The following is a 24,287-nucleotide window of genomic DNA, read 5'->3' as shown; positions in this document are numbered from 1 at the left end:
CTGTTAATTCTGCTCTATCCTGTTTTCCCCTTTGTTTTTATTTACACCAACTCACGAACCATGAACTTTCAAGTTGACCACTAATAATGAACCACAGGTTGCAGATATTACTGCAAATTTATTGTGCTTTCTGTGATATACAGATGACATGAGGAGACCTGGTCTATTTATTTGTATCATTTACTATTCCTTATTATTAAGGAAAAATAAAAATAAATAGTTCACCTGGAAGTGCCCACATGCTCTCAACAGACTTCTTACTTCAGGAGTAGTTGTTCTCCCTCTCCTGCTGGGGTGTGGTAACTGCCACCCTAACTAGTAGAGCAATTAGGAGCATCTGTCTTACCTGTTTTCTAAATTTTCTAACATCATCATCATCATCATTTTTTACTTATACCACACCCTCCCCAGCCAAGACCAGGCTCAGGGCGGCTAACACCAAATATAAATGCAGTAAAAACAGCCTTGTTTTAGTGGTAGCCTTGAAATCACCTGCCAGACCAGTTTAAATGACCTTTATTAGTAGTTTTCACTTACCTTATTCCAATCTTGTGGACTTAAAAAACAAAAAACACTTTTAACAACCCATAAGTGCAGTAACAGGATGTTGCATCATACCATATATAAAGCAAACAAACAATAAATAGTAAGAGAAAGAAATGATGACACATCAATAAAAATCAAGACATCCTTGATTTCACGAGCTAGTGTGAATGATAAATGTTGAGCATCTAAATCCAAAGCATAGGAAATAAAATCCCACCAGATGCCATAAAATCCTCCTGGATCCTCCAACCCACTGGAAACACAGAATTTATGTGCAATTGCCCCCCACAATGACTTCCACAAGTTCTTACGCCACACAGCCAAATGCAGATATTTCAAGATTTTCCTTTGCTAGGCTATTGAAACCCTAGCTGCAACTAACATGCATGTCAAAAGCTCTTTAGTGTGGCAATCTTTCATCTCGTAAGTGTTTGAAAATAGTGTTTTCATTTTACAGATGTAAGGGAAGCTAAGGAGAAGGTACAAAAACATGTATGGGGATGTGGCCTGAACATAACTTTCCCCCTCATCTTCCTCTGAGCTGTGACCACCCTCAAACCGTTGTAAATCTGAATTGTCTTCTTCTCTGGAAGTGTCAGGCTGGGGAGGCGATCGCCACCATTTCTCCTTTGCCCAGTCTTTGACATTGGGTTAGTTTTTATATGCTGGTTAATAGTGACATGGTGTGCTTTTTTATCATTTTTTCACATTCTTTCACTAATGAACTTGGGGTACATAGTTATTTGCTTCACCCTGTTTTTTAATTCTTCATAACAATCTTTCATAGCAATTTTTCCTTTGCTAATGATGTTGTTAAAACGCAGAAGTGGCCAATGAGCTAGTCAGCAAATGAGGTGACTGAAGATTTTAATTTGGAACTGTCTGTCCTCTATACCATAATGCCATAATGGTTCTTTGTTTTTCCATTGCTAATGATGATGTTGTTGTTAAAAAACAGAGATGGCCAACGAGCTAGTCAGCAAATGAGGTGTTGCGTCCAACATAAGCTTATCTGAAGATCAAAGGAGGTGCCTAGTTCTCATAAAAGCATCTCATGTGACGAACCGATGCTCTTTGAGGCAAGCGTTACAAGCATGGAAGCCAAAGGCTGCAGCTCCAAGGGGATGGTGACAGATTTCCCTGTTCAGAGTGTTCTGGTGACAGGATCCAATTCGGGAATTGGCCTGGGTCTGGTGAAGCAGTTTCTGAGGCTGCCAACTCCACCTCAGTGGGTCTTTGCTACTACCTTAGACCTGGATGGACCAAAAAGCAAGGTGAGGACCAGGAATGTAGCATAAGAGAGTAGTGATGTTACTATGTTGTAAGAATGTAATGTAAGATTTGTGTGCTGGATGGGGTTGATGGGAGATGTAGTCCAAAACATCTGGAAGGCACTCGGTTGGAGCGAATGATGTTGCACTCATGACCTGCTTGCAGGCTTCCCATTGCCATCTGGTTGTGAGATCAAGAGGCAGGACTGAGTGGGCCTTTGGTCTGAAAGTCCTTACCTTAGGTTTTTTTCTTTAAAAAGTAAGGTTTTGGTTTAAGCTTAACTATAGATGCTAAACGAATTGTTTTCAGGTTTTTGTAACTGCCAGTGCTCCCCACCTGCACCATGAGCCCTGTAGGGAAGAGAGATAAGGCCAACCCAAATGTGCCCCTTTATTTGCCCTCCCTTCCAGTTACTCTTTCTCTGCCAGAAATAGATCAGTGTCTGTTTCTACCAGGCTGCCTAACACTCCCTTGTGCCTCCTCAATAACATTTCTTCCTAGTGTAGGCAGGGTATAATCATAGAGACCTTAAGGTATGGTTACCAGGTGTCCCCGTTTCCTGGGGACAGTCCCCAGATTTACAAATCTGTCCCCGGACAAATCCGTCCCCAGGATGTCCCGGATTTCATTTAATGTCCCCAGATTTATATTTTAAATGTTGTAGATTTATTAGTAGGGAATGAATGTTGCGTGACTGGTTCAACAGCACAAGACACATCATATGGGGACTTCCGATGAGGCAAAATGGCAGGTGCCACAGCAGTGAGCAGCTCCTGAAGCCAGCCAGAACCTCCTGCGCTACCAGGCTGGCTCTGGGCTGCTGAGACTGCCATTGCCGCCGCCACTGCCAAGAGGAAACCAGGGAGGCCCGGCGCGTCAACTGGGGAAACCAATGACACCCCACCCCCCCGCTGACCCAAATCAAGCTGGGAGCAAGAGCACCCGGCCGACTGCCCATCGGCGCTCCAGGGCCAGGAAAACTCCAGAGACAATGCAGGGAGAAGGAGAGGAGAACGAGAAGGAAGAGAAAGAGGAAGGAGAAAAAAGAGGGGAGCCCTGACCTTGCTGTGCTGCTGCCGCTGCTGAGGAAGACAGGTAGGAGAGCACCGGGAGGGCAAGGACACGTGGCCAAGCCCAGGCCCGACCCGATCGTACTCAACAGTGGCTAGCGGTCCAAGAGAGCAGGCCAGGGCGCAAAGGAAGGCCGTGCAACAGAGACCACAGAAGAGAATTTTTTAATACCCTTTTTTTAAAAAAAATAACTTTCACCCTCTCTTTAAAAAAAAAAGTTTCCCCTGATTCTTTGAAAAAAATCTGGTAACCTTACCTTAAGGACTTCTGGACAACTTTCTGGGGGCCATATGCCAGTGGTGTGGGGGGTCAGAAGCAAAAGTGGGCCAGGCAACAGATATGGCTGCTGCCCTTGTATAATAGGCTACATTCCACTGATGCAAAAGTCTACATACACCTCTCTCCATCCTCCATCAGAACAAGTAAAAGGCACTGTGGCAGTACAAGGGCATATTTCAGCCAGGCAAAAGCATTGAGGAGGGTGTAGAGCAATGCCAGTGAGGGGTATGACCTGGTGAGAAAGAGGCTGTGGTCTTGGGAGAGTTACAAAGCCTGCATAGAGGGAGCCCACATAGGAGGGAGGAGGAGAATGAGGACTTTCAGACTCCTTACCACTTTTCCTTGCACCAGGTTTTCTGTCCATCTCTGATAGTGTGCTCACCCTATTAATATTGGAGAGGAGGATGTTATCCTGGCAAGGGTTTGCTCTGAGTGAGATTCCTAAGTGTCTGTTACTCTGCTAAGCATTTTTAGGAACCAGCTCTAAGGCTCTGGGTCTCTCTTGATGCCTAGTTCCAGTTTAATCAATGCAAGAAAATGTTTCTTTTTTGACAGGAAATAAAGGAGTTGGCATGCCAGCATCAGAATCTGGTGGTGCTGCAGCTGGGTAAGTCTCACGTTCCAAGTGTGGGATGAATAGACATTCCCAGCACCAGTGGAAACCAGTAGAGTCCACAAAGCAGTAACTGGAAAACAATATGATTTGCTCCCCTGTTACAGTATGTCAGTGATATTGTCCCCACAACTTCAATTAAGCTTTGAAATGAGATGCACCTATACGTAGTCTCTGTCCATATCGTCACATAACAGATGTGTGGGGAAGGTTTGGCCCACCATATGTTGTGGAACTACAACTCTCATCATCCTTGGCCATTGACCATGTTTTCTGGGACTGAGAGTTGTAGTTCAGCAACAATTGGAGAGCCATAAAGGAACTTTCCAAAATGGCTTACCAAAGACATGGGCTAACACAATCCCTTATAGGTACTCTACCTTTCTGTGTCTGTGAATTCATATAGAAGCAATATGACACAGAAAAGCAAGGCTTCCAGAACAGGTACCACAACCCCTTGTATGTTACCATAGTCCACAGAATAAAGTTCAGGCACCTCTCCACTGACGCACAACCACTGATGTATGCATCATTTTTGGCACCTCAAGGGGCAGGGAGGGGGCAGAAGGGGGGCAGAATGGGTCAGAGGCAGAACAGGGTAGACTTGCACAAGTGCTGCTGCAAAACCCATACATATGTGGGGATTCCCTGCACAGTGGTACCTCGGGTTACATACGTTTCAGGTTACATATGCTTCAGGTTACATACGCTTCAGGTTACAGACTCCGCTAACCCAGAAATATTACCTCAGGTTTAGAACTTCGCTTCAGGATGAGAACAGAAATCACGTGCCTGTGGCGCAGCAGCAGCAGGAAGCCCCATTAGCTAAAGTGGTACCTCAGGTTAAGAACAGTTTCAGCTTAAGAACGGGCCTCCAGAATTAATTAAGTACTTAACCTGAGGTACCACTGTACTTGGGACTCACAGTGGCCTTGTTTAGGGCCCAGCTTTACTTTCTATGTGTCTAATTGTCCCAAATATTTCATAAAAAGTAAAGAATAAAATGTTAGAAGTGAAACTGCAGGGATCATTCAGTGTGCTTCATAAAAGTTAATTATGTTAGTGTAAGGTTACCAGATTTTTTTCAATGAATCCGGGGACACTTTTCAACTTCAAGAGGAATGATAGGATGTTGTCAGGGGACTGATTGTAAATCCGGGGACTGCCCCCAGAAACAGGGACGTCTGGTAGCCTTATGTTAGTGTTGAAGTCAATTAGTTATGAAACGGCTGCGTGGAGGTGTTGATTAGCAAGCATGCAAAGCAGCGTAAGCAGTTTTCTTCTATACGTACCTTTGGCTGAATGTCTTCTTGCTACAGTATATGCAAGGCCTGAACTGAGAGAGACAAAATATCCCTACAGCTTTCTCCCCAAATTACACACAGTAAAGTGTTGCCAAATTTTTCTCCACCTACATTAAGTTCTTCGGCCTTACAATTGCCTTGCTTTGAGCTCATTTTCTGATGGAATGATATGAATGTGGTGCAAACATTTTTAAAAGCCAGGCCTTCACTGTGCTCCCTCTAAAGACACACACACCTCCATGATTCAGAGAAGAACTTGTTCTTCCTCCTCAAGCGGACTGTGGTAGCTGCTACGCTAACAAAAAGAGCTGACAGGCCAAGGTGACAAATAAGTGGACCAAAAAGCACCTCTCATCCTTGAATGGACTTAATCTGTAAGATCCCCCCAAGCCACCTGCCTTGGTAGTTTTAAAAGGGCCTTTTATTTGTCCCTTGGGCATCCCCACACCACCCAGTTCTTAAGGGCTTAGAAATGTCATTCTGCAGATGTCACTGACCTCCAGAGCATCAAGGCAGCTGTGGAGCAAGTGCAAAGGTGTGTGGGAGAATGTGGATTGAACCTCCTGATGAACAATGCTGGTGTTATTTCTGGAAACGACCTGGAGAAAGAAAATGCAAAGGACATGGCAGATGTATATGCCGTCAATACTATTGGGCCACTTCAGGTGAGCCAGGTAAGTTTTTGCTTTTCATGGGGCTGCAAATCCCTTTACTCACTACCTGTTGCCCTGCTAATAACTGTGATGTTCTGGCCCTTTGGGAGATGCTCTGGCCCTTTGGGCCCTTTGGGAGAATTAAACAAAAGCAACAAACTGGGTAGGAGAAAAGCAGTATTTGTTTGAGCAAGTAATTTTCATGAGCACTTTAAAAAAGAATTGCAAACTGATATGGAAATTCAGAGAATTGAACTTAAGGTAGGAAAAATGATAAACCAACACTGATAGATCCACCAGTCGCTGAATATCAGTCTGGCATAAAAATAGTACAGTGGTGCCCCGCAAGACGAATGCCTCGGAAGACGAAAAACTCGCAAGACCAAAGAGTTTTCCATTTTCTGAGTTGCTTCGCAAGACGGATTTCCCTATGGGCTTGCTTAGCAAGACGAAACGTCTTGCGCCTTTTTTTTTTAAACCGCCAATGCATTCCTATGGGAAACCGTCAATACGCATTGGTGCTTTGCAAGACGAAAAAACTCGTAGAACGAAATAACTCACAGAACGAATTAATTTCGTCTTGCGGGGCACCACTGTAATGCTTTCTACCGTTTCTTCCCCAGAGGTTTAATGGGGCTGCTCTCATGAACATGCAGACAATTTTTTTTAATAGAATGGATCAATATAGCTACTTTCTGGAAAACAGATGACATTAATGCCTTTCCTATCTTAGTGTGCTATGCACACACATAGTAAAAGAGAGAGATTGCAGAAGTTGTGGGAGAAGGACAACTTTAAAATGCCAGGAAGCGAGCTAGAAGGAAGAAACATGCGTCAGACCTTAGAATAGAGCCGCTTCAGGTCCTGTTGGGGGCTGCATAAAATGAGGCCAGGGCACAGGTTGCCCAGCTGTGTGTTCAAACAATTCTAAACGTCTGCTAAGTCTTACGAGACTTCTTGTGCAAAAGCTTATGGAAAGTATTTTTGGATCAGAAATCCTAATTCTGCTACAAGCATTGTTCATATATACCTTCAACTTTATACAGTGCATCCAGTGTTTTCCTCCGGTATCCCTGCCCTAAGATAGCTGCATTCATTGACCTAACAACAGCCATGATCTCTATTCTCTTTTAGGCATTTCTGCCCCTGCTGAAGATGGCAGCTCAGAGATATCCCCAGGAAGGGCTGAGCTGCTGCAAGGCAGCCATTATCAATACCTCCAGTGCTGCAGGCTCCATGGAAGTTATGCTGTTATGGGAAATAAAGATGAATATTGCCTATCGCTGCAGTAAGGTACCTTATGTGAAATCCATGTGAAACTGTCTGCTCCCTCCTCTGCCCTGCTGTGACTATCTTTCCAAATGATAGCTGTATGTGTGCATCTGGGCAATAAGAGTGTATTGCCCACAGATAAATGTTGAGACACAAACTTCTGTTGTGAGGATGTTGCATTTTCTAAAACAGTGGATGGCATTACGGGAAGATACCAGGATGTTTTCTACAAATAAACAGCATGTGTACAGTCCTTTTCTTCTTGCAGAACCTAGAACAAACATCTAAAGCTAGATATCAGTTAGCAAAATGATGCAGCCAACAAGCATGGGGAACACTCACAAATGCCTGTCAAAAATCTTGTTCAAGAGTGGTGTCCATGATAGATAACTTCCAAGTTGCTAGTTTTTGTGTCAGGAATGCTCAATGATGTCCAATTTCTCTTACAAACCTCTCTGCCTCCAAATCCTTTCTAGCCACCTTACAGTAATCCATATTAAGCAGCTTCCCCACAGTTCAATGCCTCCTCTGCTCATGGTTTGTTTTTTCTCCCTCGTAGGCTGCTTTAAACATGCTCACCAAATGCCAGTCACTCGCGTATCCAGCTTATGGGATTCTGTGTGTTTGCATCCATCCTGGCTGGGTAAAAACTCAAGGAAGGCAAGTAAGTGCTCAAGGCTTTTGGTAATCATGGAAAAGGTGGGCAGCCCTATAGGATGATATTTCTTTTAACAAATCGCTTGACATTTTTAGTTGGATGGTGGTGCCTGAGTATCTCCAGTGCCCCATCCTTCACTGCTTGGAGGTATTAAAAGCACAAGGAAAAGGCAATGAAGGCAGCATCTATGAGTTGGTGCTTCTAATAATATCCAAAATTGCTCCTGGAAAAGCAATCATAGTCCTCTGCGGCCTTGCAGTGAACTGCTATCCTTTGGCATGCATGGCCACTTAGTTGTCTTTCATAAAGCAATGTTTAATGTGCAGTCTGAAATCTTATAACCAAGACATCCAACAGCATATAGGCCTTCTGCTGTTTGATGCTCAAGAACGACTTTTTCCGAACTTAAGAAATCCTTCACTTACAATATTTTTCTTCACAGGAGGCGGACCTGACTGTAGAAGAGAGTACACGAGGAATAATTCATGTTCTCTCCACACTTTCTGAGGTGGATAACGGTACCTTTGTGGACTGGGAAGGACGCAGAGTACCCTGGTGAGGGATTTGTTTCACGATGCCAGGAGGTTTACCACTCTAGAAGTCTGCCTAGAGAGCATCCAATAAACCGCCTGGGATTCAAGGAAAAATATTTTTGACTCTTTTCTTCCTTCAGAAGGTTCCATTGAAGACCAGTTTTCATGCAGAATTGTTTTTAAGGACTAGCCATGGATTGAAAGATCTTTCAGTCTGAGGGTCACATTCCCTCATGAGCCCCCTTATGGGGGCTGGATGCCAATGCCAGGTGGGGGTGGGTGGCACTGGTGAGACAAAGCCAAAAGTGGGCAGGGCAAGGTTGTGAATATTACCTTTCCATGGAACAGGATGGAGGGCCACAGATTCCCCATCTCTGGTAATGAAGGCTACATACAAAAGCCAGAGGTATTTAGTGCGTGCAACTCACTGTTGTAGAAGCAGGGGGTTGGTTTGGATTATGTGTTTGGGTCCCTCCCAAGTCTGTGGTTTTTTATCTGGATTATGGGAGTCTGTAGTAGGAGCTGAAGTGCCTGAACCAGTTTCTTTTAAAAGGTCAAGCTGACCCTGCTCAGCACCTTTTATATACCTAAAGACTTGAGCAAGTATGGGCGTGTTGTCATAGAAAAAGGAGTTAGTACTGTCTCTACAAGGAAGGGTAGCCAGATCTCACACACGTGGCTGGACTCATCATCCTGGAGGCAAGAACACAGTAGGTCAGAGGCTGGCCTTTGTCTTGTCTGCAGCTGGAAAGACACAGAGGCTTGACTTCCTCTCAGTGCTGAAACCACACCTTTGGGGGATCTCCCTAGGGACCTAATGGAGGAGCAAGATCTGATGTAGCAGTGATGCTGTGAGCCCTTCATCTTGTGCTCTGGTTGTGTATATGTGCACACCCTCCAACATTTATCTGATGAAAATAGAGACGTCCTATTCTATACTACTACTACTACTACTTAGTTATACCCTGCCCATCTGACCTGGTTGCTCCAGCCACTCTGGGCGGCTTCCAACATATATAAAAACATAATAAAACATTAAACATTAAAAAAATACTTCCCTACACAGGGCTGTCTTCTCGTTGTTGTCTTCTAAAGGTTGTACTGTATAGTTACCTATCTCCTTGGCTTGGGGGTCGCATAACTCCATACCCTCCCAAGCATTTCTCTGATGAAAATAGGGTTAGGCTAAGGAAAGGAGGGACATTCTGGTCCAGGATCAAATCAGAATCAACAATGGCTTCTGTAAATCTGGGACTGTCCCTGGAAAATAGGGACACTCCGAGGGTTTGTATGTGTAAATAAAACCATTGTCAAAAAGATACCACATTCTTCAGTGATACTATTCCAAAGAAACTGGGCCCAAGGGAAGCAACAGCACCCATGACCCAGGTGTGCCAGGTTCCATTGGGCCCAGTGTAGGGTCCAATGTAGCCTGCCCAGCTGCGTAATATTGAGGGCCCAATCCCCTCATGGGGAATTTTGTGTGTGCCTGGGCACCCATGACCCCACAAGGATGGCGCACCTGCCATGAAGTCTCTCACTGGTCTGAGATTGGGATTCATGTAACACACACTTCCTCTGCCCAAGCAAGGGGGACCTATCATCACTGCTCAAGGACATGTTGCAGCCATGCAAAAGCTCTTGAGGAGGTTGTGAAGAAGAGTTAGAGACGGGTGTGGTCAGAGAGAGTATTGAGGGCCTCTTCTACCCAGCGGTGCCCGTGCTGCCCTGGGTGGGTGCATGGGGTGTGCCCGAGGAGGGTGGAGTGCGAAGGATGCCTTCGAAGGGAAGGGAGCCAGTGTGGTGCAGTGGTTAAGAGCGGTGGACTCGTAATCTGGGGAACCGGGTTCGCGTCTCCGCTCCTCCACATGCAGCTGCTAGGTGACCTTGGGCTAGTCACACTTCTCTGAAGTCTCTCAGCCCCACTCACCTCACAGAGTGTTTGTTGTGGGGGAGGAAGAGAAAGGAGAATGTTAGCCGCTTTGAGACTCCTTTGGGTAGTGATAAAGCGGGATATCAAATCTAAACTCTTCTTCTTCTCCTCACGTGCCACAGTTCGGGGTAGGAGAGTGGCAGGGAAGCTGCTGTTCACCCTTCCCCTGCTCTCCGCTACCAGGTCAGACATGACCCGGTGATGGAGCTACTGGGCGCAAGGCGCCACGTCAAGGAGGGTGGGTGGCAGCATTGCCGCTGACCCTCCTGCTATCTGCTACTGGGTCAAATCTGACCTGGCAATGGAGCTGCTGCAGCCAGGTGCACCATGCCACAGCTGAGGAGGGCTGCTCTCTACTACTGGGTCAGGAGAGCTGCTGGGCGTGCCGCAGTGAGGAAGGTGAGCAGCAGCGCTGATGTCCACTCGCCTGCTCTTCTCCTCTGATTCAGGGCGGAGCTGCGCCAGGCACAAGTGCTACAGCCAAGCCACAGCATCTTTGGCATGGAGCCAGGCTCTGATGAAGGAGTCTGCTGTGGGGGCGCCTGTTTGCACCCAGCCACATTTTTAAAACTCACATTTTTGCCATTTTGTCACCTCCCCCTCGGTGATGACACACGAGGTGGCCCACACCCACCACACCCTCCTTCCTATACCACTGTTTATGCCATTCCCCCTCTGGTTAGTTTTTACATCCTGGTTGTTATATTCCCTAGTGACACGGTATGCTTTTTTAGTACTTTTTCACTAATGAACTCAGGATACATAGTGATTTGCTTCACCCAATTTTTTAATTTTCATAACAACCCTGCAAAGCCAAACAGGCTGAGAAATTGACTGAAGATTTTAATTTGGAACTGTCTGTCCTCTATACCATAATGCCATAATGCTTCTTTGTTTTTCCATTGCTAATGATGTTGTTGTTGTTAAAAAACAGAGATGGCCAACGAGCTAGTCAGCAAATGAGGTGTAGCATCCAGCATAAGATTATCTGAAGATTAAAGGAGGTGCCTACTTCCCATAAAAGCATCTCATGTGACGACCCGATGCTCTTTGAGGCAAGCGTTACAAGCATGGAAGCCAAAGGCTGCAGCTCCAAGGGGATGGTGACAGATTTCCCTGTTCAGAGTGTTCTGGTGACAGGATCCAATTCGGGAATTGGCCTGGGTCTGGTGAAGCAGTTTCTGAGGCTGCCAACTCCACCTCAGTGGGTCTTTGCTACTACCCTAGACCTGGATGGACCAAAAAGCAAGGTGAGGACCAGGAATGTAGCATAAGAGAGTAGTGATGTTACTATGTTGTAAGAATGTAATGTCAGCTTTGTGGGCTGGATGGGGTTGATGGGAGTTGTAGTCCAAAACATCTGGAGGGTGCCCGGTTGGAGAGAATGATGTTGGGCCTTTGGTTTCACCAGCGGCTGCCCTGCTCTGGTGTGACTGTTTTCAGTGGCTCATCTGAGTTGCCCACTGCCTGCCTTGTCTGCTGCTCTCAGCACTGGTGTGATGGGCCAGCAGCTCTCACAAGGCTGCCAAAAGGCTGTAGTTCACAGTGCTGTCTGTTAGCGGCCAGTTGAGCTGCGATATGATAATAGTCTTAGAAAATTACAGCATAGATTAATGGGGAGGGACATAAAAGAAGATCTCTATCACTCTAATTCCACCTGTAGATTGGTTTGTCCAGCAATTATCATTTTGCTGAATTAAGTTTCAACACCTTTTTAAGCTGTTTACCAGGAAAGGAGAGTATTGGCTGTCAGCAAATAAATTAATCCCTTAAACCCCAAGTCAACTCCATGCAGGATTTTTATCTCTTTTAACAGTCTAGTTCCTTCAAACTAACTTTGTAATAATGCCAGAAATAGATCAGTGTCTATTTCTACCAGGCTGCCTAACACTCCCTTGTGCCTCCTCAATAACATTTCTTTGTAGTGTAGGCTGGGTATAATAATAGAGACCTTAAGGTATGGTTACCAGGTGTCCCCATTTCCCAGGGACAGTCCCCAGATTTACAAATCTGTCCCTGGACAAAATCCGTCCACAGAATGTCCCTGGATTTCATTTAATGTCCCCGGATTTATATTTTAAATGTTGTAGATTTATTAGTAGGGAATGAATGTTGCGTGAATGGTTCAACGGCACAAGACACATCATATGGGACTTCCAGCGAGGCAAAATGGCAGGTGCCACAGCAGCGAGCAGCTCCTGAAGCCAGCCAGAACCTCCTGCGCTACCAGGCTGGCTCTGGGCTGCTGAGACTGCCACTGCCGCCGCCACTGCCAAGAGGAAACCAAGGAGGCCCGGCGCATCAACTGGGGAAACCAATGACACCCCCCCCCCCCCGCTGACCCAAATCAAGCTGGGAGCAAGAGCACCCGTCCGACTGCCCATTGGCGCTCCGGGGCCAGGAAAACTCCAGAGACAATGCAGGGAGAAGGAAGAAAAAGAGGAAGGAGAAAAAAGAAGGGAGCCCTGACCTTGCCGCGCTGATGCCGCTGCTGAGGTAGACAGGTAGGAGAGCACCGGGAGGGCAAGGACACGTGGCCAAGCCCAGGCCCGACCCGATCGTATTCCACAGTGCCTAGCGCTCCAAGAGAGTAGGCCAGGGCGCAGAGGAAGGCCGTGCGACAGAGACCACAGAAGAGAATTTTTTAAATACCCTTTAAAAAAAAAAAAACTTTCACCCTCTCTTTAAAAAAAAAAAAAAAGTTTCCCCAGATTCTTTGAAAAAAATCTGGTAACCTTACCTTAAGGACTTCTGGACAACTTTCTGGGGGCCATATGCCAGTGGTGTGGGGGGTCAGAAGCAAAAGTGGGCCAGGCAACAGATACGGCTGCTGCCCTTGTATAATAGGCTACGTTCCACTGATGCAAAAGTCTACATACACCTCTCTCCATCCTCCATCAGAACAAGTAAAAGGCACTGTGGCAGTACAAGGGCATATTTCAGCCAGGCAAAAGCATTGAGGAGGGTCTAGAGCACTGCCAGTGAGGGGTATGACCTGGTGAGAAAGAGGCTGTGGTCTTGGGAGAGTTACAAAGCCTGCATAGAGGGAGCCCACATAGGAGGGAGGAGGAGAATGAGGACTTTCAGACTCCTTACCACTTTTCCTTGCACCAGGTTTTCTGTCCATCTCTGATAGTGTGCTCACCCTATTAATATTGGAGAGGAGGATGTTATCCTGGCAAGGGTTTGCTCTGAGTGAGATTCCTAAGTGTCTGTTACTCTGCTAAGCATTTTTAGGAACCAGCTCTAAGGCTCTGGGTCTCTCTTGATGCCTAGTTCCAGTTTAATCAATGCAAGAAAATGTTTCTTTTTTGACAGGAAATAAAGGAGTTGGCATGCCAGCATCAGAATCTGGTGGTGCTGCAGCTGGGTAAGTCTCACGTTCCAAGTGTGGGATGAATAGACATTCCCAGCACCAGTGGAAACCAGTACAGTCCACAAAGCAGTAACTGGAAAACAAGATGATTTGCTCCCCTGTTACAGAATATCAGTGATATTGTCCCCACAACTTCAATGAAGCTTTGAAATGAGATGCACCTATATGTAGTCTCTGTCCATATCGTCACATAACAGATGTGTAGGGAAGGTTTGGCCCACCATGTGTTGCGGAACTACAACTCCCATCATGCTTGGCCATTGACCATGTTTTCTGGGACTGATGAGAGTTGTAGTTCAGCAACAATTGGCTGACAGGCCAAGGTGACAAATAAGTGGACCAAAAAGCACCTCTCATCCTTGAACGGACTTAATCTGTAAGGTCCCCCCAAGCCACCTGCCTTGGTAGTTTTAAAAGGGCCTTTTTATTTGTCCCTTGGGCATCCCCACACCACCCAGTTCTTAAGGGCTTAGAAATGTCATTCTGCAGATGTCACTGACCTCCAGAGCATCAAGGCAGCTGTGGAGCAAGTGCAAAGGTGTGTGGGAGAATGTGGACTGAACCTCCTGATGAACAATGCTGGTGTTATTTCTGGAAACGACCTGGAGGAAGAAAATGCAAAGGACATGGAAGATGTATATGCTGTCAATACTATTGGGCCACTTCAGGTGAGCCAGGTAAGTTTTTGCTTTTCATGGGGCTGCAAAACCCTTTACTCACTACCTATTGCCCTGCTAATAACTGTGATGTTCTGGCCCTTTGGGAGAATTAAACAAAAGCAACAGACTGGGTAGCAGAAAAGCAGTATTTGTTCGAGCAATTAATTTTCATGAGGATTTTAAGAAAATAATTGCAAACTGATATGGAAATTTAGAAAATTGAACTTAAGGTAGGAAAAATGATAAACCAACACTGATAGATCCACCAGTTGCTGAACATCAGTCTGGCATAAAAATAGTAATGCTTTCTACCGTTGCTTCCCCAGAAGTTTAATGGGGCTGCTCTCATGAACATGCAGACAATTTTTTTTAATATAATGGATCAATATGGCTACTTTCTGGAAAACAGATGACATTAATGCCTTTCCTATCAGTGTGCTATGCACACACATAGTAAAAGAGAGAGACTGCAGAAGTTGTGGGAGAAGGAGAACTTTAAAATGCCAAGAAGCAAACTAGAAGGAAGAAACATGGGTGAGACCTTAGAACAGAGCAGCTTCAGGACCAGCATAAAATGAGGCCAGGGAACAGGTTGCCCAGCTGTGTGTTCAAACAATTCTAAATGTATGCTAAGTCTTACAGGACTTCTTGTGCAAAAGCTTATAGAAAGTATTTTTGGATCAGAAATCCTAATTCTGCTATGAGCATAGTTTATATATACCTTCAACGTTATACAGTGCATCCAGTGTTTTCCTCCGGTATCCCTGCCTTAAGATAGCTGCATTCATTGACCTAACAACAGCCATGATCTCTATTCTCTTTTAGGCATTTCTGCCCCTGCTGAAGATGGCAGCTCAGAGATATCCCCAGGAAGGGCTGAGCTGCTGCAAGGCAGCCATTATCAATACCTCCAGTGCTGCAGGCTCCATGGAAGTTATGCATTTATGGGAAAGCAGGAAACTTGTTGCCTATCGCTGCAGTAAGGTACCTTATGTGAAACTGTCTGCTCCCTCCTCTGCCCTGCTGTGACTATCTTTCCAAATGATAGCTGTATGTGCGCATCTGGGCAATAAGAGTGTATTGCCCACAGATAAATGTTGAGACACAAACTTCTGTTGTGAGGATGTTGCATTTTCTAAAACAGTGGATGGCATTAAGGAAAGATACCAGGATGTTTTCTGCAAATAAATAGCATGTGTACAGTCCTTTTCTTCTTGCAGAACCTAGAACAAACATCTAAAGCTAGATATCAGTTAGCAAAATGATGCAGCCAACAAGCATGGGGAATACTCACAAATGCCTGTCAAAAATATTGTTCAAGAGTGGTGTCCATGATAGATAACTTCCAAGTTGCTAGTTTTTGTGTCAGGAATGCTCAGGAGTTTCTCTTACAAAACTCTCTGCCTCCAAATCCTTTCTAGCCACCTTGCTATCCATATTAAGCAGCTCCCCACAATTCAATGCACCCTCTGCTCATGGTTTGTTTTTTCTCCCTCGTAGGCTGCTTTAAACATGCTCACCAAATGCCAGTCACTCGTGTATCCAGCTTATGGGATACTGTGTGTTTGCATCCATCCTGGCTGGGTAAAAACTCAAGGCATGCAAGTAAGTGCTCAAGGCTTTTGGTAATCATGGAAAAGGTGGGCAGCCCTATAGGATGATATTTCTTTAAACAAATTGCTTGACATTTTTAGTTGGATGGTGGTGCCTGAGTAGCTCCAGTGCCCCATCCTTCACTGCTTGGAGGTATTAAAAGCACAAGGAAAAGGCAATGAAGGCAGCATCTATGAGTTGGTGCTTCTAATAATATCCAAAATTGCTCCTGGAAAAGCAAGCATAGTCCTCTGAGGCCTTGCAGTGAACTGCTATCCTTTGGCATGCATGGCCACTTGGTTGTCTTTCATAAAGCAATGTTTAATGTGCAGACTGAAATCTTATAACCAAGACATCCAACAGCATATAGGCCTTCTGCTGTTTGATGCTCAAGAACGACTTTTTCCGAACTTAAGAAATTCTTCACTTACAATATTTTTCTTCACAGGAGGCGGACCTGACTGTAGAAGAGAGTACACGAGGAATAATTCATGTTCTCTCCACACTTTCTGAGGTGGATAACGGTACCTTTGTGGACTGGGAAGGACGCAGAGTACCCTGGTGAGGGATTTGTTTCACGATGCCAGGGGGTTTACCACTCTAGAATTCTGCCTAGAGAGCATCCAATAAACCGCCTGGGATTCAAGGAAAAATGTTTTTGACTCTTTTCTTCCTTCAGAAGGTTCCATTGAAGACCAGTTTTCATGCAGAATTGTTTTTAAGGACTAGCCATGGATTGAAAGATCTTTCAGTCTGAGGGTCACATTCCCTCATGAGCCCCCTTATGGGGGCTGGATGCCAATGCCCGGTGGGGGTGGGTGGCACTGGTGAGACAAAAGTGGGCAGGGCAAGGCTGTGAATATTACCTTCCCATGGAACAGGATGGAGGGCCACAGATTCCGCATCTCTGGTAATGAAGGCTACATACAAAAGCCAGAGGTATTTAGTGCGTGCAACTCACTGTTGTAGAAGCAGGGGGTTGGTTTGGATTATGTGTTTGGTTCCCTCCCAAGTCTGTGGTTTTTTATCTGGATTATGGGAGTCTGTAGTAGGAGCTGAAGTGCCTGAACCATTTTCTTTGTAAAAGGTCAAGCTGACCCTGCTCAGCATCCTTTTATATGCCTAAAGACTTGAGCAAGTATGGGCGTGTTGTCATAGAAAAACAAGCTAGTACTGTCTCTACAAGGAAGGGTATCCAGATCTCACACACGTGGCTGGACTCAGCATCCTGGAGGCAAGAGAACAGTAGGTCAGAGGCTGGTCTTTGTCTTGTCTGCAGCTGGAAAGACACAGAGGCTTGACTTCCTCTCAGAGCTGAAACCAAACCTTTGGGGGATCTCCCTAGGGACCTGATGGAGGAGCAAGATCTGATGTAGCAGTGATGCTGTGAGCCCTTCATCTTGTGCTCTGGTTGTGTATATGTGCAGACCCTCCAACATTTATCTGATGAAAATAGAGACGTCCTATTCCATACTACTACTACTACTACCTAGTTATACCCTGCCCATCTGACCTGGTTGCTCCAGTCACTCTGGGCGGCTTCCAACATATATAAAAACATAATAAAACATTAAACATTCATTAAAACATTCATAACAACCCTGCAAAGCCAAACAGGCTGAGAGACTGACTGAAGATTTTAATTTGGAACTATCTGTCCTCTATACCATAATGCCATAATGCTTCTTTGTTTTCCCATTGCTAATGATGTTGTTGTTGTTAAAAAACAGAGATGGCCAACGAGCTAGTCAGCAAATGAGGTGTAGCATCCAGCATAAGATTATCTGAAGATTAAAGGAGGTGCCTACTTCCCATAAAAGCATCTCATGTGACGACCCGATGCTCTTTGAGGCAAGCGTTACAAGCATGGAAGCCAAAGGCTGCAGCTCCAAGGGGATGGTGACAGATTTCCCTGTTCAGAGTGTTCTGGTGACAGGATCCAATTCGGGAATTGGCCTGGGTCTGGTGAAGCAGTTTCTGAGGCTGCCAACTCCACCTCAGTGGGTCTTTGCTACTACCCTAGACCTGGATGGACCAAAAAGCAAGGTGAGGACCAGGAATGTAGCATAAGAGAGTAGTGATGTTACTATGTTGTAAGAATGTAATGTCAGCTTTGTGGGCTGGATGGGGTTGATGGGAGTTGTAGTCCAAAACATCTGGAGGGTGCCCGGTTGGAGAGAATGATGTTGGGCCTTTGGTTTCACCAGCGGCTGCCCTGCTCTGGTGTGACTGTTTTCAGTGGCTCATCTGAGTTGCCCACTGCCTGCCTTGTCTGCTGCTCTCAGCACTGGTGTGATGGGCCAGCAGCTCTCACAAGGCTGCCAAAAGGCTGTAGTTCACAGTGCTGTCTGTTAGCGGCCAGTTGAGCTGCTATATGATAATAGTCTTAGAAAATTACAGCATAGATTAAAGGGGAGGGACATAAAAGAAGATCTCTATCACTCTAATTCCACCTGTAGATTGGTTTGTCCAGCAATTATCATTTTGCTGAATTAAGTTTCAACACCTTTTTAAGCTGTTTACCAGCAGAGGACAGTATTGGCTGTCAGGAAATAAATTAATCCCTTAAACCTCAAGTCAACTCCATGCAGGATTTTTATTTCTTTTAACAGTCTAGTTCCTTCAAAGTAACTTTGTAATAATGTTCAACTTACCCTTAGGTCTTCCACAGTTTCCTTTTAGTATATTCCCCTGTGGGCAACTTTCTGGGGGCCACATGCCAGTGGTGTAGGGGGCCAGAAGCCAAAGTGGGCCAAGCAACAGATATGGCTGCTGTCCTTGTATAATAGGCTACGTTCCACTGATGCAAAAGTCACTAGTTTCTACATACACCTTTCTCTCCATCCTCCATCCGAACAAGTAAAAGGCACTGTTACAGTACAAGGACATATTCTAGCCAGGCAGAAGCATTTTTTGAGTGTATAGAGCAATGCCAATGAGGGTATGACATGGTGAGAAAGAGGCTGTGGTCTTGGGAGAATTACAAAGGGGGAGGTGGGGAGAGCTTTCAGACTGCTAACCACTTTTCCATGAAACAAGGTTTTCTGTTCATAACATACTCACCTATTAACAGTGCTTTTTTTTCTAAAAAAAATATTTAGGGGTACTCTCATTTTGACTCCAGAAAATCATCATTTTATAGTTCAAATCGGGGGAAATAAATACAGTAAATGGACAAAAGTAAAAAGATTCACAAAATAATATTTAGAGGTATGTGTACCCCTGCATCCCGCCCCCCGAAAAAGCACTGCCTATTAATATTGAAGAGGAAGGTGTTCTCCTTGCAAGGCACTGTTCTATGTGAGATTCCTGAGTTTCTATTAGACTCTACTAAGCATTTTCAGCATCCAGCTCTAAGGCTCAGGGTCTCTCTTGGTGACTAGTTCCAGTTTAATCAAGGAGGTAAAACATTTCTTTTTTGACAGGAAATAAAGGAGTTGGCATGCCAGCATCAGAATCTGGTGGTGCTGCAGCTGGGTAAGTCTCACGTTCCAAGTGCGGGATGGATAGACATTCCCAGCACCAGTGGAAACCAGTACAGTCCACAAAGCAGTAACTGGAAAAAGGACGGTTCACAGCCAATCAAGGGCTTAAGCAACAAAGCCTCTCTTCTGAGGTGGTAGCAGGCCCGCCATATATTGCTGAACTACAACTCCCATCAACCTTGCCCATTGACCGTGCTTGCTGGGGCTGATTAGATTTGTAGCTCAGTAATATTTGGAGAGTCAAAGGCTCCCCATACCTGCCATAAAGGAACTTTCCGAAACGGCCTACCAAAGTCATAGCCTCATGCTATTTCTTATGGGTACTCTACTTTCTGTGTCTGTGAATTCTTACAGAGGCAATATGACACACAGAGGCAAGGCTTCCATAACAGGTACCATACATAGCCTGTGGTATGTTACCATAGTCCAAAGAATAAAGTACGGTACTTGGGATTCACAATGGCCTTGTTTTGGGCTCAGCCTTACCTTTTGTGTGTCTGATTGTCCCAAAGATTTCATAAATCTTGGAAGAGGAACTGCAGGGATCTTTCAGTGTGCATATGCAAGGCCTCGACTAAGAGACACAAAATATCTCTGCTGCTTTCTCCATAAATTACACAGTTTTCTGTTCAGTTTGCTCAGTAAAGTGTTGTCAGGACTCCCCCTACAATAGTTTTCTCCCCCTACAATAGTTAAGTATTTTGGCCTTACAATCGCCTTGCTTTGAGCTTGTTTTTTGATGGAGTGATATTAATGTGATACAAGTATTTTTAAAAGCCAGCTTCCAGGCAGTCCCTGTGCTCACTGCATGCACAACTCAGAAAGACACACAGAGCTCCATGATTCAGAGAAGCACTGGTTCTTCCTCCTCAAGTGAGCTGTGGTAGCTGCTGTTGTTGTTTAGTCGTTTAGTCGTGTCCGACTCTTCGTGACCCCATGGACCAGAACACGCCAGGCACTCCTGTCTTCCACTGCCTCCTGCAGTTTGGTCAAACTCATGCTGGTAAGCTTCGAGAACACTATCCAACCATCTCGTCCTCTGTCGTCCCCGTCTCCTTGTGCCCTCCATCTTTCCCAACATGAGGGTCTTTTCCAGGGAGTCTTCTCTTCTCATGAGGTGGCCAAAGTACTGGAGCCTCAGCTTCACAATCTGTCCTTCCAGTGAGCACTCAGGGCTGATTTCCTTAAGAATGGAGAGGTTTGATCTTCTTGCAGTCCATGGGACTCTCAAGAGTCTCCTCCAGCACCATAATTCAAAAGCGTCAATTCTTCGGCGGTCAGCCTTCTTTATGGTCCAGCTCTTACTTCCATACATCACTACTGGGAAAACCATAGCTTTAACTATACGGACCTTTGTTGGAAATGTGATGTCTCTGCTTTTTAAGATGCTGTCTAGGTTTGTCATTGCTTTTCTCTCAAGAAGCAGGCGCCTTTTAATTTCGTGACTGCTGTCACCATCTGCAGTGATCATGGAGCCCAAGAAAGTAAAATCTCTCACTGCCTCCATTTCTTCTCCTTCAATTTGCCAGGAGGTGATGGGCCCAGTGGCCATGATCTTCGTTTTTTTGATGTTGAGGTTCAGACCATATTTTGCGCTTTCCTCTTTCACCCTCATTAAAAGGTTCTTTAATTCCTCCTCACTTTCTGCCATCAAGGTTGTGTCATCTGCATATCTGAGGTTGTTGATATTTCTTCCAGCGATCTTAATTCCGGTTTGGGATTCATCCAGCCCAGCCTTTCGCACAATGAATTATGCATATAAGTTAAATAAGCAGGGAGACAATATACAGCCTTGTCGTACTCCTTTCCCAGTTTTGAACCAATCAGTTGTTCCATATCCCGTTCTAACTGTAGCTTCTTGTCCCACACAAACAAAAAGATCTGACAGACCAAGGGACAAATAAGTGGACAGAAAAGTACCTCTCGTCCTTGAAAGGACTTAATCTGTAAGATCCCCCAAAGCCACCTGCCTTGGTAGTTTGGTAGTTTTAAAAGGCCCTTGGGCATCCCCACACCACCCAGTTCTTAAGGGATTAGAAATGTCATTCTGCAGATGTCACTGACCTCCAGAGCATCAAGGCAGCTGTGGAGAAAGTGCAAAGGTGTGTGGGAGAATGTGGATTGAACCTCCTGATGAACAATGCTGGTATTACATCTGGAAACAACCTGGAGGAGGAAAATGCAAAGGACATGGCAGATGTATATGCCGTCAATACTATTGGGCCACTTCAGGTGAGCCAGGTAAGTTTTTGCTTTTCATGGGGCTTGCAAAACCCTTTACTCACTACCTATTGCCCGGGTAATAACTGTGATGTTCTGGCCCTTTGGGATAATTAAACAAAAGCAACAAACTGGGTAGGAGAAAAGCAGTATTTGTTCGAGCAATTAATTTTCATGAGGATTTTAAGAAAATAATTGCAAACTGATATGGAAATTCAGAAAATTGAACTTAAGGTAGGAAAAATGATAAACCATCATTGATAGATCCACCAGTTGCTGAACATCAGTCTGGCATAAAAATAGTAATGCTTTCTACCGTTGCTTCCCCAGAAGTTTAATGGGGCTGCTCTCATGAACATGCAGACAATTTTTTTTAATAGAATGGATCAATATGGCTACTTTCTGGAAAACAGATGACATTAATGCCTTTCCTATTTTAGTGTGCTATGCACACACATAGTAAAAGAGAGAGATTGCAGAAGTTGTGGAAGGAGGACAACTTTAAAATGCCAAGAAGCGAACTAGAAGGAAGAAACATGGGTGAGACCTTAGAATAGAGCAGCTTCAGGTCCTGTTGGGGGCTGCATAAAATGAGGCCAGGGCACAGGTTGCCCAGCTGTGTGTTCAAACAATTCTAAACGTCTGCTAAGTCTTACGAGACTTCTTGTGCAAAAGCTTAAAGAAAGTATTTTTGGATCAGAAATCCTAATTCTGCTACAAGCATTGTTCATATATACCTTTAACTTTATACAGTGCATCCAGTGCTTTCCTCCAGTATCCCTGCCCTAAGATAGCTGCATTCATTGACCTAACAACAGCCATGATCTCTATTCTCTTTTAGGCATTTCTGCCCCTGCTGAAGATGGCAGCTCAGAGATATCCCCAGGAAGGGCTGAGCTGCTGCAAGGCAGCCATTATCAATACCTCCAGTGCTGCAGGCTCCATGGAAGTTATGCTGTTATGGGAAAGAAAGATGACTGTTGCCTATCGCTGCAGTAAGGTACCTTATGTGAAATCCATGTGAAACTGTCTGCTCCCTCCTCTTCCCTGCCCTGCTGTGACTATCTTTCCAAATGATAGCTGTATGTGTGCATCTGGGCAATAATCATGCATTGCCCACAGATATATGTTGAGAGACAAACTTCTGTTGTGAGAATGTTGCATTTTCTAAAACAGTAGATGGCATTAAGGGAAGATAGCAGGATGTTTTCTATAAATAAATAGCAAGTGTTTTCTTCTTGCGGAACTTAGAACAAACATTTAACGCTACAAATCAGTTAGCAAAATGCACCCTCTGCTCATGGTTTGTTTTTTCTCCCTCGTAGGCTGCTTTAAACATGCTCACCAAATGCCAGTCACTCGCGTATCCAGCTTATGGGATTCTGTGTGTTTGCATCCATCCTGGCTGGGTAAAAACTCAAGGAAGGCAAGTAAGTGCTCAAGGCGTTTGGTAATCATGGAAAAGGTGGGTAAACAAATTGCTTGACATTTTTAGTTGGATGGTGGTGCCTGAGCAGCTCCAGTGCCCCATCCTTCACTGCTTGGAGGTATTAAAAGCACAAGAGCAAGGCAATGAAGGCAGCATCTATGAGTTGGTGCTTCTAATAATATCCAAAAATGATCCTGGAAAAGCAAGCATTGTCCTCTGAGGCCTTGCAGTGAACTGCTATCCTTTGGCATGCATGACCACTTGGTTGTCTTTCATAAAGCAATGTTTAATGTGCAGGCTGAAATCTTATAACCAAGACATCCAACAGCATCTAGGCCTTCTGCTATTTGATGCTCAAGAACGACTTGTTCCGAACTTAAGAAATTCTTCACTTACAATATTTTTCTTCACAGGAGGCGGACCTGACTGTAGAAGAGAGTACACGAGGAATAATTCATGTTCTCTCCACACTTTCTGAGGTGGATAACGGTACCTTTGTGGACTGGGAAGGACGCAGAGTACCCTGGTGAGGGATTTGTTTCCCGATGCCAGGGGGTTTACCACTCTAGGATTCTGCCTAGAGAGCATCCAATAAACCACCTGGGATTCAAGGAAAAATGTTTTTGACTCTTTTCTTCCTTCAGAAGGTTCCACTGAAGACCAGTTTTCATGCAGAATTGTTTTTAAGGACTAGCCATGGACTGAAAGATCTTTCAGTCTGAGAGTCACATTCCCTCATGAGCCCCCTTATGGGGGCTGGATGCCAATGCCAGGTGGGGGTGGGTGGCACTGGTGAGACAAAGCCAAAAGTGGGCAAGGCAAGGTTGTGAATATTACCTTTCCATGGAACAGGATAGAGGGCCACAGATTCCCCATCTCTGGTACAGAAGGCTACATACAAAAGCCAGGGGTATTTAGTGCGTGTAGCTCGCTGTTGTAGGAGCAGCAGGTTGGTTTGGATTATATGTTTAGGTCCCCTCCAAAGCCTGTGGTTTTTTATCTGGATTATGGGAGTCTGTAGTAGGAGCTGAAGTGCCTGAACCAGTTTCTTTCTAAAAGGTCAAGCTGACCCTGCTCAGCATCCTTTTATATACCTAAAGACTTGAGCAAGTATGGGCGTGTTGTCATAGAAAAATGAGGTAGTACTGTCTCTACAAGGAAGGGTATCCAGATCTCACACACGTGGCTGTACTCAGCATCCTGGAGGCAAGAGAACAGTAGGTCAGAGGCTGGTCTTTGTCTTGTCTGCAGCTGGGAAGGCACAGAGGCTTGACTTCCTCTCAGAGCTGAATCCAAACCTTTGGGGGATCTCCCTAGGGACCTAATGGAGGAGCAAGATCTGATGTAGCAGTGATGCTGTGAGCATCTTGTGCTGCTTTTTGTGTATATGT

The 24,287-nt window shown here is 45.1% G+C and overlaps 3 protein-coding genes and 2 long non-coding RNA genes across 8 annotated transcripts in view; 3 read left to right on the top strand and 2 right to left on the bottom strand.

The window, feature by feature from the left end:
• The window catches only part of LOC310683081, a 36,515-nt gene that overhangs the window by 10,541 nt on the left and 1,687 nt on the right, over positions 1-24,287 (bottom strand). The window contains exon 2 of the long non-coding RNA XR_014514275.1: positions 5,583-5,684. This is a non-coding gene — a long non-coding RNA (uncharacterized lncRNA). The remainder of the gene's footprint in view (positions 1-5,582; positions 5,685-24,287) is intronic.
• Positions 462-16,415, top strand: LOC310683051 (C-signal-like). Its single transcript, XM_083452576.1, has 7 exons — positions 462-1,400; positions 11,099-11,384; positions 13,453-13,504; positions 14,000-14,187; positions 14,995-15,153; positions 15,670-15,774; positions 16,211-16,415. The coding sequence occupies exons 2-7, from the start codon at positions 11,178-11,180 to the stop codon at positions 16,325-16,327; spliced, it is 828 nt and encodes a 275-aa protein (XP_083308702.1). The 5' UTR covers positions 462-1,400; positions 11,099-11,177; the 3' UTR covers positions 16,328-16,415.
• LOC310683050 (C-signal-like) lies at positions 1,500-8,240 on the top strand. Of its 2 annotated transcripts, none has more exons than XM_083452575.1 (6): positions 1,500-1,820; positions 3,724-3,775; positions 5,572-5,750; positions 6,873-7,031; positions 7,570-7,674; positions 8,111-8,240. In XM_083452575.1, exons 1-6 carry the CDS (start codon positions 1,614-1,616, stop codon positions 8,225-8,227), a joined length of 819 nt encoding a protein of 272 aa, XP_083308701.1. In that variant the 5' UTR covers positions 1,500-1,613; the 3' UTR covers positions 8,228-8,240. The 2 variants fall into 2 exon arrangements, with proteins under 2 accessions (XP_083308701.1, XP_083308700.1); XM_083452574.1 differs by having other exon boundaries at positions 1,502-1,820; positions 5,572-5,759.
• LOC310683082 lies at positions 11,265-21,391 on the bottom strand. Its single transcript, XR_014514276.1, has 3 exons — positions 21,312-21,391; positions 14,011-14,112; positions 11,265-11,357 (listed from the first exon to the last, which is right to left on the bottom strand). It is a non-coding gene; the product is annotated as an uncharacterized lncRNA (long non-coding RNA).
• On the top strand, positions 17,470-23,516 carry LOC310683049 (C-signal-like). 3 transcript variants are annotated; one of them, XM_083452573.1, is made up of 6 exons: positions 17,470-17,808; positions 19,188-19,239; positions 21,301-21,488; positions 22,309-22,462; positions 22,793-22,897; positions 23,310-23,516. In XM_083452573.1, the coding sequence occupies exons 1-6, from the start codon at positions 17,602-17,604 to the stop codon at positions 23,372-23,374; spliced, it is 771 nt and encodes a 256-aa protein (XP_083308699.1). In that variant the 5' UTR covers positions 17,470-17,601; the 3' UTR covers positions 23,375-23,516. The 3 variants fall into 3 exon arrangements, with proteins under 3 accessions (XP_083308699.1, XP_083308698.1, XP_083308697.1); XM_083452572.1 differs by having other exon boundaries at positions 17,472-17,808; positions 21,301-21,479; positions 22,309-22,467; XM_083452571.1 differs by having other exon boundaries at positions 17,478-17,808; positions 22,309-22,467.

This window comes from Podarcis tiliguerta (assembly GCF_965153285.1).
Source record: "Podarcis tiliguerta genome assembly, chromosome: 8".
In the NCBI taxonomy this organism is placed as follows: domain Eukaryota; kingdom Metazoa; phylum Chordata; class Lepidosauria; order Squamata; family Lacertidae; genus Podarcis; species Podarcis tiliguerta.
Note: the sequence above shows the minus strand (reverse complement) of the source record. Positions and strands in the feature narration are given on the sequence as shown.